The sequence below is a fragment of the Pagrus major genome, chromosome 6 (genome assembly GCF_040436345.1).
Source record: "Pagrus major chromosome 6, Pma_NU_1.0".
In the NCBI taxonomy this organism is placed as follows: domain Eukaryota; kingdom Metazoa; phylum Chordata; class Actinopteri; order Spariformes; family Sparidae; genus Pagrus; species Pagrus major.
The window spans coordinates 27,672,727-27,691,096 of NC_133220.1; the positions used below are offsets into that span (position 1 = coordinate 27,672,727).

Below are 18,370 nucleotides of genomic sequence, written 5' to 3' on the forward strand. Positions count from 1 at the left end.
GGGCTGACCCACATTCCTGTTTATCCTCCTGAAAGCGGAGCAAATAAATAGCGTTGAAAAGTTTTGCTAAACTGTGTCCTTTTAGAAAAGTTTTAGGTTTAATTTTGTGACAAGGTCAGGAAGAGACCTAGTCTTGATGAAGAAAGGAGAAAAAATGGATGTGCCTTGTGATGAGTTATATGAGGAGACACAACAGTGTGGTGAGCTTGCTGGCTGCAACCTGTTCCATCTGTCTTTTTATCCCACTTCCTGTTCCTCCGTCTCTTTTCATCCTTTTCATCTGCTGCTCTCATAGGGCTGCGACTGGGGATTACTTTCATTATAGATTAATCTATTGATTCATTTTAGGATTAACTAATAAATCACCTAATTGATTAAATGTTAAAGCTATAAAATATGAAAAAGAAATGATGACAAATTTTTAGAGATACCAAATTTAAAAATGATATTCCATCAACTTTACATTTACATTTGACAGACCAGCAAATGTTTGGTGCTTTTAGGCATGTTATAGCAGTTAGATATGACAGTGTCAGTCTGTCCGACACTTTGGTTCAGCCTGAACACTCTGTTAGATGGATTGACCTGAATTTCTGCACGGACATTCATGGTCTCCACAGGATGAGCTGTAATCACTTTCCTGACCATTTAATTTTTCATGTAGCGCCATCAGCAGGTCGAATTTTGAATTTGTCCAACATTTTGGTTCATGACCAAATCAAAGCAAAACTGATGAATTTTCCCTCGGCCTCAGCTGGCTCATCGCTCTGAAACAGCTGTGACAATCAAAGGGAAGTGTCACAGCAATCGCACAGCAAATGAAGAGAGAGAGTTCTTCAAGAAATAATATTGTTGTCGGGATGAAGCAGAGCGGCACAGCGTGAACACACAGGACTATCAATCTGTAGCCAGATGCTTAACTTTATTTTTAAATCTATGACTAAAAAAAAGTAATATATTTTGATGATGTCCAAACAACAACAACCCAAAGATAATGAATGAAATGTTTGACTTTTAATCAATTTTCAACATAGTCTCTGTCCATTAACTAATCGATTAATCAGCTAATCCTTGCAGCTCTATATAAAACACGCCAGCAACGGTGCTTTGCACCAAAATATAACACAGACAGTTAAAACAGATTTCAACGTCAAACAGGGAAAAAACAAAAGTTCAGGTCATTACCTCGTCACAAAAATAGGATCCTTATTACTTTATGCATTTCTCAATGAAAAACTCTGGTTTATTACGAGTTATATATAATATATTATATATAATATTCATAGCTTTGGTCATCATTTTCTAATTGGTTTTCAATGCTGGCATGTATATTGTCTGAAACAAGGTAGGGCTCCATTGAAAAAGAGATTTTGTGATTTCAACGGGACTTACATCTTTAAATACAGGTTTCATAATGATAATAAGTTTTTTTCGGCCATGACATTGGCCATGTATTCATCAGTAATTGCCAAAATCTGGGAACACAGGACAAGGACAGAAGCACATTATTAACAATAGAAAATAGTCCAATATGAAAATATGACAAATAGGACCCAGGTAATATGAAACCAGAATTGAACTTTCAGCCACTTATTGAATATCAACATTTGTCAGCTCGTTCCTTCCTCCCAAAGGCTCATGTGTTAAAGGTGCCGCTGTGCTGCAATGCGCTGAGAGTCGGTACTGTACGTTCAGAGTGAGACCCTCTAGGGTTGGAGAGCACATCACAGTCTGCATCTCGCCCTGTTCCTCCGTCTTATCGGAGCCCTCCAGCTGATGCCAGCAGAGGTGTGCGGGCCTGAGAGGGCGTGCAAGGCTCAGCTCGTGACGTCAACAAAAAGCTGCACAATTCTCAGAAGGCCACATGCCAAATTTGAAGGTGATTAATTAAATTCCGAAGAGAGCAGGCGGGTCTGAAGACATTTCTACTTTCAATAGAGTTGGCATCCGCCTCAGCCACAGTAACTCTGAGAATGAAAGATAGGAGACCTTTAAAACACATTTAAACAAGCTGCCTTTGTGTGCAGCTGAATGAGTCTGTCTGCTCTAAAACACACAGCAGTTTGCTGTTACAAAATGCCATCACTTGTGAAAATGGATAAATAATAGAGCTCACCCAGAAAAGTCCGGGGTGATAAACATAGGATTGTCAAAGTACAGTAACTACTGGGGATTTACTCTCCTCTCGATCAACCATCTGTTGCTGAGCCTTGAGAGCTGCACTCTAATTTAATTTGTGTGCGAGAAACAGCTGGCAAGTATTGTTATTGCATTTTCTTCCGTTTAGAGTGCATAGGTGTTGACAGATCAGAGCAATAATGTGAAAATTAATGTACAAATTACCCCGTGATGAAATTAATCAAAAACACACTCCTTTGCAACAGTGTCAAGCAGAAGACAACCAGTACAACTCCATTAGTTGCCATTTAGAAACATTTACTTGCGCCCCGCTGAATGCCTCCTTTATATGATCGAGTTAATTGCAATGATTACTGCAACATGTAAGAGCTATTTTGAAAGTTGATTTTGTGTGTGTGTGTACAATCATGACACACATTGATTATTTTCCCTCCCCCTTACTGCATGCGTCACATCCTCAATGTTTTTTCATGGCAAAGGTGTGGTCTTATTGCAACAGCTGCCAGCCAGTGGGGCCACTGAGCCTGGATGACCTCTGGTCAGTGACCTGGGGTAATGAGAGTACTACATGGTGCGATCTGTCCGCTCTGAACACGTCACAGCTCAGTCCGGTCAGATGCTACACCTCCACCATTTGAGATGTCTCTAATGAGAGAGAGATGTGAGAAGAGAAGGCAGGCAGTGAGAAAAGTGAAATGGAGACATTCGAAGACAAGTATAGAGTGAAAGATAGCATCGCACTTAGTTTGTGTGTGTGTGTGTGTGTGTGTGTGTGTGTGTGTGTGTGTGTGTGTGTGTGTGTGTGTGTGTGTGTGTGTGAGAGACACAGAAAGGAGTTGATGAGTCTCTAACAAGCAGCTTCATCAGAGTGAGGAATGAGCTGCCAAGCAGGATCTTTCTTTTGACCTACCTTGGAGAGCGATGGATGGATGGATGGACAGATGGGTGGATGGATGGATAGATGGATGGATGGAGGGAGACAGAACAGAGAGAGATAGGGAGAGCCGGTGCTGAAGTGCTTTGCAGAGGCTCCTTTCTTCATTGCCTGTCAAGGCAGCTCGTCTGTCTGCCAGGAGACAATCACTTATCTCGCAGCCCTGATCCCACAGTCACGACTTGGAGCACCACACAGTACACAGGCAATGACCAGGGAAATGATGCAGCGCATATGATGGATAAAGAGGGGACAAGCGGTGGCTGCTGCTTTTGGCACCTTACCAGCCATATCTCATCCCAAGTTGATGGGTTAAGGAGCGGAGAAAGGAGAAAGGAGAAAAGGGATGGGGGCATTTTTGATGGTACAATCTGTGGATGAAAGGTAGACATCAGCATGGAGAAGTCGTTAATGTGGACCTTTATGTACCTGAAAATTGTGTTTAACCTTATTTCTCTCCAGGATAAAATATTCACTAAATGTCAACACAATTCAGTTTTTCCAATATATTTATTTTTCTTTGAAGGGAGATTTTCTCTGGCTGTTTTCTCCCCCTCTCTCTCTCTCTCTCTGTCTCCCTCTCTTTCCATCATAGAGCTCAGTGCATCGCTTCTTGCATTAGTATGCACACTGAGTGCAGTCACACTTTGATGTGCAGCCACATGATTTCACAGTCCACCCTGGTGGCACAGATCAAATTTACAGGTATGTAGAGGCAAGACTGATGAGGAGATTCAGGTTTTCATTTCATTTCTACTTAAGGCTTTCACAGTTACGAGACAATATAATGCCCAAGGTACACAAACTGTACGTGGATATTGGGTGCTTGTGTTGACACAAGGCTCTAAAAATTCGATCATTTGGTCGTTTTGTTGCCATAACTTCTCACAGGCGAGTTTCAGGGCAGCAGAAAAGTGCTTGTAGAACTGAACTTGTGAACTTTTTTTTTAAACGTTTAATTAATTCTTTCTTTGTTTCGTTGCGTGTAAGTCTACATATATAAGAAAGAATGACCTTGAGAATCAGCGTGGGCACGAGTTCAACGTCATGATTCTAATCTTTGTAATTAATGGGTACAAGAGCCTGTGTCATTCATTAAGACTGATATTTAATCTCCTAGATGGGGGATAGTTTCTGTGACTGAATCAAGGCATATTTCAGTTGCTGATTGATTCCTTTCTGCAGAGGATGGCTATGGAAGATGAAGTAATCACTCTCAGTCAAAAAAGAAAAGAGCGAAAGCTAGGCCTTTTTCTTTTCACGGAGCTCCAGCATTCAGCCAGTCAATTCAGCATGCTCCCAATGTTAGGCCGTTTGATGAGAAGCCAGCAGGAAGCTTGAAAATGTTTGATTGCAATATTATGTGTGCACACAGAGAAAACATGGCATTCTTAAAAAAGCACGTTTTAATAAACACTATTGATCCGAAAGTGGTGAAAGTTTGTTGTTGTCCTCGTCTCTGCAGGGATGTGAGATGGCAGCGTGTTAACGATAAACTCGTCAATCATGTTTATAATGAATCATCTCACATCTCATTGCGGTGGTACGCAGTTCATTTTTCTCTGTTGTGGCCTCAACAATGAAAACAGATGAGACTGAGACTCCTCTCCCACTTGTGTTACCACATCAAGATGTTATCTCCAGCTTAAAAGCTTATCAGGCCGACAGTAATGATATTGAGTGACTGAATTGTGTGTTTTGATGGATATCGCTGTGAGTAATCTGATGCCAAATTGTGTTCCAGTTCTCATAATGTTCCGATTTTAGAGTCTGCAAATAACTGCGCTCCCCTTCTCCTCTCATTCGTACCCCCACTGATCTGCCCCCCGCACCCACCCCGACTCTCGTCTCGATTTTAGTCATTTGTCATAGCTGTGATTCTTTCCCACAGGTACAGAAGTAGGTTGAAAACCCATTTTGGTGCTCTGTGACACAAAATAGATTATCATTGTCCGAAGTCTATTTGCCCCCTAGTTAATCTGTTGCACATTGTGTACTGTGCTGTATTTTCAATAGCCTCCATTATGCTCTCTGAACCTGTCTCTAAAGGTATCTGCACTGCCTTATGAGAAGGATAATTAGCTTCTACAGTAAAGAAACACTACCGAGGATGGTGAGAATTAACGGTGAATATTTCTTTCATCAGATCATGTTCTACACAATTGTGGCTCCAATTAAATTTAATTATGTGTTGAGGATGTATGGAAAGGGTTCGCTGTTTGTGATGCCTCTTTGCGCGGCAACTTAAGACCAGGGTATGCTGAAAAATAACTTGTTTGCACAACGTGTCGTTCAACAACATTGGAAGGCCAAAGTGTTTAAACCTGAAAGCGGGGTGAAAAGTGTTTGAATACATAGACAACTGACCCTATTCACTTTGCGGTCATTTTCCTCTGACGTCCGCTCAGGGTGGGAAGCTTGAATGCTGGGATAATGTCATGCTGCCGTGTTGCAGGTTGCAGGTCGTAAACGTATGGAATCTGACAAATTATTGTCATTTAATCACTGACTGATATTAAGGCAACATATCTGATGGTAGACAAATGTAGATCAGAATCAGAATCAGAATTCCTTTATTTGTCCCGCAAATGGGGAAATTTCTGTGTCACAGCAGCCCAAGGACAGTTCAATTTAACAATAAACAATAATAATAGTAAAAGATAAACAATATAATAAAAAGGTAAGAAATAGAAATAGACTTGTAAATACATAGTATGTACAATAGTATGTACAATATAAACAGTGTATATTAAGATAAACTCTTAGTATATAATGAATATGATGTTGCAAAAGTACTGCAAGAGCTACAGATTTCTATTCTGAAAAAGTCCACCAATGAAATTAGAAGACCTGATGACAAATGGCCGTTGTCTTAGATAAATCACCCCTGTGCCCTTTGATTGATCCAACGATTAATCAAATGAGGGAAAAAATGTGAAAGGCAGGTTTGAAAAACTTCTGTTGCCTGATCACCTTAAATAGAACTTCTTCAGTCGTGACGAATCACAGCTTTTTATGGCAGCCTCACGCTCCTGTCCTCTTCATAGTCCACACACACTCTTGTCCTTGTTGCTATCAAGAGCAAGGTCAGCCGCTAAATGCCACATCTGACATCGTTACTCTGCATTGTCAAACAGGACCGAAGTGTTTAGCACATTGATTTTTCCTGGGAATGTGATCAATGCTCCGCCATACAATTATCATCTCGTGAATGCGTCATTTAAAAGCCAATATCCGTTTTAATAAGGTGCTTAGTGGGAAACTCTGTCATGTACATGTCAGGCAGTGACACTGGCCCTAAATAGAGAATACAGACGGTGAATTACAGAACATGTGCGAGAGCTGTGGGCTTTTATTAACAGATCTTTTGACACATCTGTAGTTAGCGAGACAATAAAGCATACTGTGCATGCAGGGACAGGACTGCTTTGGATCAACCAGTTTCAGGGCAAAAAAGGTTCACTTTCAACAGCTTTCAGGCCACATTCAGGCTAACAGCCTGGAGATATGTGTGCTGCTGGTACATTTAAAATGCTGTTTGTGCATTCAAGTATTTACAATAAAATGAATTAATTAATGAATAAATGAATGAGTAAGAGCGAACATTAGCAGACACACAGTGGGATGTAGCCCACTGCCTTAATGCTAACAGGCAGCATTAAAACATGCAAACATTCCAGTGAGGGGGATTTGAGCCTATTAACATTTATTGCATACGGGGCCCAGTAATGCAAAACCATGCAGCTCCCTGATTGCTCGGCTTTACAGAAAGTGAGCAGATTACTTTCACAGCAAAGTGCCCTTTTCTCTACATACACTACTCTGGGAATTTTTGGATGCATCCATAATTTGATGTTAAGTGCCTGCTGATGCATTATGCATATTCGATAATGCATTGTGTGCGATCGAGGCGGACCTCGCCTGAGCCTGAAACGGCATGCCGCTCCAGACCACACACGCAGAAGCCGTGGTATGGCGTGTTTGCTGATTGAGACAGCTGCCGTGTTCTCTGCATCACACCTCCTCCGATGTGTCATTCTTCACGCGCAATTTTCAAAATAGACCTTCGAACAGACAGAAGCTCTAATGTGTCCGACCTGACAATCCTATATGGCATTTCATGGCTTTATTTTTAGCCACTTTTTCTTTCTTTCTTTCTTTCTTTCTTTCTTTCTTTCTTTCTTTCTTTCTTTCTTTCTTTCTTTCTTTTTCGAAAAGGTGAACTGAAACGCATGGTATGTGTTGAGGCTATTTTCCAGGGCTCACAGCTTTCAATTGTTTTCCACCAAGGAATGTCACTTTTTGAAGGCTGCTCTGTGGTGCCATTCAAAAAAAAACGGCAGCTCTGTGATTTTGAATGGACAATTTAGTTTCTCATTTCGCTATCCGGCTCTCATTTAGAGCGAGCGGTGACCTGTGTCATATGGACACTGGATAGAGGTCAGGCACCGCCAACTGTACTGCAGGGTGCAGTAAAACAGAGACGTGCGGCCACACCTGCACGGTTGGATGCCATAGTTGTGTTGGCTTATAATGACACACACACACACACACACACACACACACACACACACACACACACAGCAGCAGAGAAGAATAAAGTAAGAAACAAGAAGTCATAAATAGAAGTTTGCTGACTTTATTTAATGCCCCTCTTTATATGGCCGTGACAGCATATAGTAAATTCTGTACAATATTGTTCCTGGCACTGCTCTACACTATTTCTGGCTTCACCCTCCTGTCATGGAAATAAGATAAGTAGGATGTAAGTGAAGGGACACGAGCCATCTCGCCCCTTTACTGCAGGTTTTTATTTTGATACCGCATTTAAAATGCAATGAAGTCCTCCTCCATACAAATATAACTGCCATGCGCATAAAAGAGTATCCAACAAAGTTCTCCTTACACCTGAAAGACCATAGAAGTAGGTTACATCCTGCATATATTTACCATAATCACCCCCGCCCCCCCCACACCCCCCACCCCTGCACCATTCGTCTCTGAGGTAACTTCTGAGAACTTCTAATGTGTTTTCTCCAAAGCGTTGTTTTTTAGTTTTTTTCGTTCACCTGACAGCTATTAGTTTTCATCGCCTTTCTGAACTGAACGACCATGTGGGTAATAAAAGCTTGAATTGACATTTAAGCTGTAATGGTTGTATCGCCCCTCCCCTCGCTGGGCTTGAGCTTGGCAGTGGGTCTTCTTGCGGCGGGGCTGAGTCCATGACACGGAGAGTTATATATGCCAGGGCATTGCAGAACCCTTCTTAATCTGGTTTGTCACGCTGCTCCCTCTGGACTGGGGTAATTTCATGGTGCTGAACTGGTATTGATAGAGCCTTGGTAAATGAGGCACGCAGCAATCGTTAACTTTAATAACCATAAAGATGTGAGCATTGGAGTCATACAGGCCCACGAGAGGAAACCCATACAGGTGATTAAGAATCGACCAGGGCCGTGGCCAGCAGCACCTCGCATCTCTTATTTGTACTAATGGAATTACCTGTTAAAGATGTCAAGACTATTACCACCGATGGTGCAATCACTGCACTGTTTTTCCTATTCAGTAAACTGGAGGCTTCTTCCATGTCTCCTTTCATGAAGAAAACATGTTAAAAGCAAAGTGTGTGCTAAGATTTTTAAAGATTTTTAAGACTCTTTCCTGAGTTTCTCCTCATTAAGGCGTTACTTCACCAATTTAACATATAAAAGTGTGTTGAGGGGTACTACTACATATGTGAAAAAAGTAGTATAAAATCTTGTGTGGCTCCACAGGAAGCTGCATGTGATCCGATAAATTGCCTCCAGTGATGTCATTCAGTGGTTAAGTTGCATTGTGGGTAATATTGGTCTAGCAATGCACTCCTATCACACTGTTGGAGTCATTATGGACATTTTAAAAACAAATGATCAAAATCGATACAGCAGAACCAGAGATATCGCCTTTTTTATTCCACACATTCTTTTTCTTCTTTTTAAAACCTGGCGCCTACATTACCCACAATGCAACTTCACCACTGAGCGACATCACTGGATGTACCTTCCTCTGGAGAAACAGAAGGCTTTATACCACTTAATCCTACCATTTTTTAACATATACACTTGTACTCCCCAAGACCTGTAAACACACTTTAATGTGTAAAATTGGCAGAGTTACCCTTTAACCAAACCCATTCATTGTAGGTTTCTGTAAGTTGGACCGACTGTAGTCAAGAAGTGTTCAGTATTCTGTGAGACTATCGCTAGATTCAGAAATAAGCCATACCAGCAGAGGGGGAAAAAAATAACATTGATTCGTGTGACTCCAGTATAGCTGGGTCAGTGGTTCCTGTCAGTCAGCCTGAGCTCCAGAGTATCTTTCTCCCATATCCCCTCTCCCCCTCTTCTCCTTCCTCCCTCCCTCCTTCAGGTTTGTGGTAGCTCCAGGCACTACTATAGCTGCTATGTCCACTTGTTTGTCTACTCCCATTACTGTGGGTGATGCTGCCTCAGGAAGAAAGTGAAATCCAGGCCACAGAGGGGGTCAGGGAGAAACCAGCCTGAAGCCTTCGCACTGGCTGAGGTCAGACAACCCATACGGATCACTGCAACAGGGTGCTGATGGGCACTTGATAAACAGTGAATCCACTCCAGCCCCTGATGCAGCAGTGACACACGGGTCAAAAGGTTCTTAGATTGGATAAACAACAGTTAACGATGCCAGAGATTAATTTGTTTGTTGTTCTTGGAGACTGCAGCCAGCACAATAAAACGTCCCAGAGCTCGCGTTCCTCCCACTTCTTTTTTCGATGCGTTTAGATTTGAATGGTGCAAGCTCCTCTGCTCCTTGAGGCTACCTTTTTATTATTCATCGGCGGGAGTCAGCTCTCTGAGAAAGGGCTTCAGAGTGAGAGCAAGTGGCCAGGGCTCAAGCCTTAGTGGACGATTTACTCTCCAGGGCCTGGAGAACTTCAGTAGTCTATGTCCAAACCACAAGAGGAATGGTGTCTTTTTACGCTTTTACCAACAAAGGGCTCTTCCTCATGTATAAGACACATAGCCAGTGTCCATGTTAACACCTCCAGGTAGTGACATACGTAACAGCATATCTCTAATGTGGTATATACACAGGAATATGCACTATGCATGCAGGCGCCCTCTCTCAACTTCACACGTCTCCTTCATAGTCCAAGAGGCGTGATTCAGGAAGCATTAGCAGCATCATGAAAATATGGCAGTGAGGTATAATTCTACTCCTCCCAGGGATTTCTCTTCACACACACTGTTCATATAAGATGCTCCTGTTACAGAAGCAGAGGAATTTGAGCGGTAAATTAGGGTTGTGTAATTTCTGATAAAATATAGAAACCGTATCAGTTGCCAGGAGGAAGGACATGAAAAGTTGTTCCCTGGCACTGCCTCTGAGGCCTCCATTTGGAATCCACTCGGCGGTGCTTTGTAGCATGTTTAAACATTATCCTAAGTAATCAGGGGGAGTGTTCATGAAGTTCCAACTTGATGTTTAAGTAATGAAAAGCTAAATTCTGATGAGCATCATTAAACATATATGCAGTGGGACAGCTGGCCCACAGCCACTTTGATGCCTTTGCTTCTTGAAACAGATCATTAATACCCCGCTTTCCCCCCTCCTCCAATCTGAAAAAGTAATCGTGACAAACAGAATAGAGCTTTTTTCATTTTTGGCATATCTGACAACTTTTTAATCAGATTCATTTTACTATGTTTAAAACTGTGCATCACAAGTCATGAAAAAGGGTCATTTTCCATTATGCATGATTTCACAGACAGAAAAGTTGACGGGAGAAAAAAACTCAATAAACAATCTGCTGCTTAATAAAACTTTGTGGGGGCTTGAATTGACTTCTCTGGCACGCAGTACAAAGTAACTTTGTTCGCTTGTAAAAAAAGACATTTGGCTACTGTGAGAGTCTCAGTTTGTCTTCCAAATGTGCATCATTTTCAGCAATAATTTGAAATTCAGCTCTCACTCTGCTTCTTGAATGAGAACGGACTGTCAAATTTACATTTCTTAGCTCGAGGCATGTCTACATTTATTTACCGACAATGGGAACCATAATTCCCGTCGCCACCTGAGATGTGTAAATTGACAATTAGGAGTACTGAGATGGCGGAAAGCTGTCAGTTACAGAGAAGCACTGGAGAACAACAACAAGCCCACTGAAAAGGAGAATTGTGCAGAAAGATGGACTGTGGTTGATGCAGCAGCTGCCTGTCTGGCAAAACAAAACAGGCACTACAGCATGCAGGCGGAAACGTCTCATTTTCACCCGAGTGTGTACTGATTAAGTTGTTATGACGAGTCCTTGAGAAGCTTAAGTTTTCCCGGGTGCTGTGTTCCTTCCCTCGGCCATATGTCATTACTTAATAACTGCAGCAGTGAGAGAAGCAGTGTTAGAGAGAGAGAGGAGGTGACAGAAATGCTTGCTGATGGCGAGCCAGTGATTACAGCTCTTGGCCACTCTGCATAGATTATAGTTGTTGTCGCTGAAGCTGAGCCAAGGTGTAGTCAGAAAGTGTTTTGTGTTTGTTTGTGTCTTTGTGTTGACATGTCATGAGCACCTGCATTTATCTCTGTATCAAAAAATTGCCAGACGCAGCAAGATCAGAAAGAAATTGGTTGGCAGTAGAGTGCGTTCTTTGTCACAAAGAAGATAAAAAGAAACTGTCACTTTCATTCCTGTGAGCCGGGAGTCTTTGGTTGAATAAACTGTCATGGGTTTGTTACTCTGACCTTGAGTTTATGTACAAAAATAATGCAGCCCATCATGGTTTGTGTGTTGTCGCTCTTGGTGACCCATCTATCTACAGCAGCAAAACACAAGCCTCCAGTAAGTTAACTTGAGCTAACGAAACACTGTTGAGGGTTAATTAAATCGTGACACCAGCAGTGCTTTAATTTACTGCTAATGCAATCTGAACATTTTCTGCTGCTGTCGCGTTAAAAGCATTAAACTGGTGAAAAACAAGTTGAGGTCTGTTATGTATTAGTCACAGGAAGAGCGTGTGTTTGACTGTGAGTTTAACATTTATCACTATATTCATCAAAAAATGTCTCGTTTTTGTCATTATTTCACAGCAGATCAGTTTGAAATATTGCAAATATCAGTTTTAGTATCTGAACCAGCTGCAGTCTTTGCGGTGTGTTCAAGTGCAGCTTTTTGGCCAGGACACAGGAGACACAAGGCGACGCAATCTTCGGCCTTTCTAGCAGCTAGTTTTTTCATGTCAGTTTGGCATTTCTGGGCCTTTATTCTCGTCACGAGAAGTAAAATGTGACTCCAGCTACTCTGTACTGCGACTGCTGCTAATGCTGCTGCTTTTGTACGGAGCAGACACTTTCAGTTTTGTAATTGTAGCGTCAATCAAGTATTGATTAAAAAAAGGAGCAAATGACAGTGGGGGTAGTGGGCAACCTACGGACTAACTCTAAAAGTGACACTATAAACAGACTTAAATACGCAAACCTTGCAACATTAAGGCACAAAGAACCCATTATACATATGCAACACTCAATTAAAAAAGAGTAACACATAATCTTCTTGTCCTTGAATAAAAGACTACCCTCACTTTTTCAAATGTAATCTCAAGAAAATACTTTAATATGTAAGTGTAAAAGGTAATGAGTGTGCAACATTGCATTTTGCGTCTTTCTTCCTCCGTGTATAAATCTCAAACTCTCAGCTCTCTGTGGAACATACTCTAATATGAAGTATGTCTGGAGCTTCCGTTCGTTCTCTCTATCTATCTCCACATTTTACAGCCTTACCTCATTAACAGCTCCTAATTGGCCATTGGGCTAAGCTGAAAACAATGAAGCATTGATTTCCTTAAACATAATCACCTCGTCCAGTCATTTAATGGCTGCTGTCACTGTGGGCCGCCGAGAGAAAAATGGCCAGTCAGTGGTCCCATCGATGCCCTTCACCTCCCCTCACCAAAGGCTAGAGTGCACAGCCACCCACTCCATCTTAGCAGGTTGGTTTAACCCCTTTAGCCGCCTGACAGGCTCCAAGCACTACATACATCACAACCTGCAGTCACGTCTCAAGTTGTTGTAATCCCACATTGCAGTTTAATGCACACACAGCTACTGTTGTGCAGTTCAGCAGAAAGTAAATTATATATACTGGAATACCACAGAGTATTATATGCATTAATGCACAAACAATCTGATATAGCACAGATGCACACACACAAATGCCGACACAGATAATGGATGGTCATTTACCCAGCCAACTACCTGAATGGGATTACATCTAGTCCAAGTGACCATTTGTCGTCTAAGTGGCTCCTGTGACCGACCCAGTGGAGTCATCGTGAAGCCATTTACTCTGCTCTCTCCTCCACAGACCAGATGGTTCATCGTGATCACGCTAATGTCCACCTGGCTGATGGCTAGACTTCACCCCATGGCTGATACACACACCATCATGTGCTTGTGTACATGTGTGTGTGTCAGGGATAATCCTGAATTCTGATGGCGGTGATTATTACGATGAGCTGTCCAAATTTTTCACATTCAGTCTGAAGTCTAAAGGTAAAACACAGCAGTGTTCTACAAAAGGATCACTTCTCCTCTAAATCAGCATCTTTCAAAGCTTTGCCGCACAAACCATGTATCCTTTAAATGTACTGATTATTATTTAGAAAATGGTACCATATTTTTGTGCAGTATATCATTGAATGTGCCTGACGGGCAACAATCCCTTTTCATCTCTTTCAGCTGACAGCGACTCAATACTGGCCTCATTTACTGTATGTTGTCATTGTTCTGTTAGTTTAGACTTATTATAATTCAGAAGAAATCTTACATTTACAGTGCAAATGTAAATTTATTGAATGTTTTCATGTTTTTTTTTTGGACCTCATCTTGAAAAAGCTGTCAAGGTGAATCCTCTTGTATATACTGTAACTATAAATACTGCCATATTTCACATGTTTTAGTTAAAATTATGATGTAATTTAAACTTGAATAGTTTTATTAAACAGCTATATTAAAATATACTTCAGCTTTTATCTAAAATATGGCCCAGTAGAAAGAATATACCCTTTGTAGAGATGCATTTTCAGTATCAGATAAAAGATTAAAAGTATTTCTAACACACAGTTATTCCAGAATCAATTTTTATACCGTTGATGCACTGTTGCCACTGCAGTAACTCCTTCAAAATAACATTTATTGAGCTGTTGGCATGATTTTCACTTCTTTAAGAGTAAAAACAAACTTGAAGAAAAAATACATAACTTTGCAAATATTTTTACAACTGTATGAGTATTTACAGAATATGGTCAGTTTTGGGAGTTGAGTGTCTCGAACTAAAGCTCACAATTTTTTAATATTTGATACATAAACTTGCTTCTGTAAGTCCCACTGAGGAAATTAATCCAAAGTCACAGATCAGGACAAGTCACATTGTATTCGAGTAAGTGATGTGAATATGACAGGGGTTGTCTTTTGTTGTCCCTTGTCACATGTTTGCTGGTCACAACTCGGTAGTGCTAACCTGCAAATCAGGCACTGAATCTAGCCGAGGGGATTCAACCCAATTCAGTATCCTGTGATGCAACGTAAAGTCCTCACTTATTCAGAGATCTGCTTTGACTTGAAAGCAAGTCTGCAGGTCAGGAAGCTGTCAGTAAAATATTCAACAAGCCAACACATTGTGGGGTTTGGGGTTTTAGCACACTCAAGGGATTTTTCTCCTCACTTTTATAGTCTGTGTTCTGCCTCCTCGTGCCCAGAAATATCCAACAACAAGCGCTGAGAGAGTGACATTAATACTGCACGACAGCACGGTCCAGCAGGACTGCAAATGTTTGCCTTTTAATCCAGGACTCGACGGCCTTTGGTCTGGCTGCGGCAGACATTGATGGGAATGGGAGAAGAAAACTGTTGCCAAACTTGTCGAGGCTGCTGGGAGCTCAGTTCCGTAATTCATGACCCGAGCCATTTCAAACATTTGCACAGCCAACCCAGCTAGAGAAACACACACCGGTTGTTGTCATGCCAGTGGAAGCAAATGCATCCTCTCAGTGCAGCAGGATGTTCTCTTTAGAAGTCGGTTCGGCCGAGTGAAATAAGGCTGAAACAAGATGAAATGTGGCATTTGGTTGCCTTAATTTCTTTGTGCACTCTATCCATTCTGTGGCTAGGAGAGAAAAAGTTCTCCTCTCCTCTCCTCTCCTCCCTCTCCTCTCCTCTCCTCTCCTCTCCTCTCCTCTCCTCTCCTCTCCTCCCTCTCCTCTCCTCTCCTCTCCTCTCCTCTCCTCTCCTCCCTCTCCTCTCCTCTCCTCTCCTCTCCTCTCCTCTCCTCTCCTCTCCTCTCCTCTCTTCTCCTCTCCTCTCCTCTGTCCAGGGATGAGCTCCAGTTTAATTGTTGGACGCTGGTGTCTGTTGCGGTGGCTGTCACGGGAAGATAAAGAGTTTTTCCTGGGGCGTAAGGAAAGGGGAGAGCGGTGATGGAGGGCCTCTCTCCTGCAGCTCCGCTGGCTGCATTAGCCCCACGCTTTATAATTGTGTGAAGGGGGCACTTCCAGTGGCTCCCTCATTACTCACTGGCATGGTCAGTCCCTGGCAGCCAGACACACCTTGTCCTCTAGCTCTCTCGCTCTCTCTGCCCGTCTCTTCTCATTTCAGGATGTCCCTCAGCTCCATCACCCCCTCTCCCTCCCCTGGGCAATCTCCCCTATTGTTATTTTGACCCAGTACCGCCACCGGCACATATCGCCTTCTCTTTTCACAGAATTTGTTTGACATCCTCTTTTGTCAGACCGGGACCTATTGTACAGCGTTTCCTCTGACTGATGTCACCTATTCTTTGGAATTAATGCTTTGGTGCAGTGTAGCCTTAGACTGTATGGGCTCAGTCATGTGACTCAAAGATGTCAACCATCTCAGTGTTTGAGTGAAACCTGTGACTGCCTGGTCTTCACTGGAGAAGCTTGGACAAAAGATTCATCCTTTTAAATCGTATTGACAACATATGGAAGAGATCACGGATGCAAAGGCAGGCACATTAATACATAACGAGTACATGATGTGATCTTCATCATAGACTGATTGGTATGGAGTGAGGACAGCCATCACTGAGTGCGAGGCAATTAGATGACATAATTGAGATGCCTAGAGGGCCAATTTGTTACACATACTTACAGTGGAAGTGCCCACTGATTGTACTGCAGCGTGGCTCACATGGTTTGATGGTCGAGCTTCCTGAAGCCTATCTTTCAATCACATTACTGCTGCTTTTTGCTTTTTGGATGTTGATAAAAAAAAACGTGTGTGTTAAGACTATGAAACCTTTCCGTGTAGTTGCTTGAGTTCATGTCAGTTTTCTGTTAATCTCTCTGTGTCATGTACTGACCGTCTGTGTCTGTGTCTGTCTGCAGAGGGAGGTACGTGTGAGGTGATCGCGGCCCACCGATGCTGTAACAAGAATCGCATTGAGGAGCGTTCCCAGACAGTCAAGTGCTCCTGTTTACCGGGGAAAGTTGCCGGGACGACACGCAACAAACCCTCCTGTGTGGATGGTGAGTCAGTCTGAGTGTTTTAACATTGTGCATTTATTACTGGAGGCTCTATATCTGTTTGATACCAGTTGTACCAAGGCCTCTAACACTGAGAATTATGAACAGATTGCATCCAATATGCCCACATTCAGTGGCAACAAAGGAGTGTCCTATATAGAGAGTGGCATTGGCTTTCACGCAGGAGGCCGGAGTGTGCCTCTTGTTTCAAACCTGCAATCAGCATTAATGTTAAAACTGTTATCTTTTCCTAACCTAAGTGGTTTTGTTGCCAAACCTTGAGATCTTGTACAACTTACTTGCCATAATTACAATCTTTCCATAACCTTGTCCTTACTGTAGTTGCAAGGCATAGATATTATTGAAAGAAAGAGTTTAATGACATTGGCCTTGGATGTAAATAAACAAGAGTTTAAATTCTGTAATCCAGGGTTTTGCACAGTCATCATCATTAATGTTTTTTCTGGCAATAGGTTTGGTTTTCCAGTTTAGTAACAAAGTTTAAATGACGTGACACTGTAATGAAACAAAAAAAAGGATATTACATTGCAATAAAAGTTCATCCAAATAATAATAATGTATTAGCTAAATTACATTTAATCAGAATGCAGTTCTGAAAACTCTGCAAGAAATAGAGAATAATTGCATATTAACACAATGGAGGTCACTGCATATTTCTGCTGAGTTTAGTCACTTATAGTATAACTTTGTATAACCCTACATGCATTATTGAATTAATACATGACAGATTCCTCAGAGATTTATCCTGCCTTAGTGCAGCTATCCACATGATATATGTGGTATAGATTAATATTACCTCTAAGCATGTCAGCTGCCTGATTGGTAATCAACAGAGACGAGATAGAAGCAAACATCTCACTCTGTAGCAACTTCCATTATCGGCTCCTGAAAAAGCGATGTGTCTAATTCAGGATGTTGTTGACTGAGACTTTATAAAACAATTCAAATTGTCTTCTGGATGTGTTCTGATCTATTGCTTTCTACTGTTCCATGTTTTTCTGGTGTGTTTGTGATGACTTATGCGACACACAATGGGGAAAAAACAGAAAGGCAAACTCGTCTCCTGGCACCTACTTTTAGCAGGTTTACCCACATTTGAAAAAGCAGAATATACTGGCTTATTTTGCTATACAAGTGGTATTATAGTGTAAAAAATACAAGTAAAATCCTATATTCAAACTCTTGCTGAGGTTAAACTAATTAGCTTCAAATCTAGTAATGATAAGGTGACAGCTCATGACACAGAATGGCTCAGTTCAGAATAATATATATGATATGACAGGATTATAATTATTGATGTGTTATGTGTACATCACTTTAATTGTGCAGCTGATAAATGTGGAACTAATTTTAATTACTTTATATACTGCTGTGACTTATATCTATAATAATATATCATGATTTATAAGTTGATTTATATTTTTCAGTCTAAATCTGAAAAATAAGTAAGTAAAGCTGTCAAATACGTGTAGTGGAGTTAAAGCACAATATGTAGTGGAGTAGAAGAAGAAGGTAGTATAAAACTGAAATACTGAATCAAACTACAAGTAGCTCAACACTGTACTTTAGTACTGTGAGTAAATGTACTCTGAAAAATACTAATTCTTCTTATTCCTTAATAAACACCTCGGACTGAGCCCTACATCATATTCCAAGATTACTTTCTCTACCGTGACGTTTCTTATAATAAAAAAACATTGAAACATTGAGAACCCAGTGGTGCCGTGTT

The 18,370-nt window shown here is 41.5% G+C and overlaps 1 protein-coding gene across 1 annotated transcript in view; it reads left to right on the top strand.

The window, feature by feature from the left end:
* The window catches only part of tafa1b (TAFA chemokine like family member 1b), a 114,906-nt gene that overhangs the window by 81,522 nt on the left and 15,014 nt on the right, over positions 1 to 18,370 (top strand). The window contains exon 2 of the mRNA XM_073469028.1: positions 16,483 to 16,623. Within this exon, the coding sequence (XP_073325129.1) occupies positions 16,483 to 16,623 (141 nt within the window). The remainder of the gene's footprint in view (positions 1 to 16,482; positions 16,624 to 18,370) is intronic.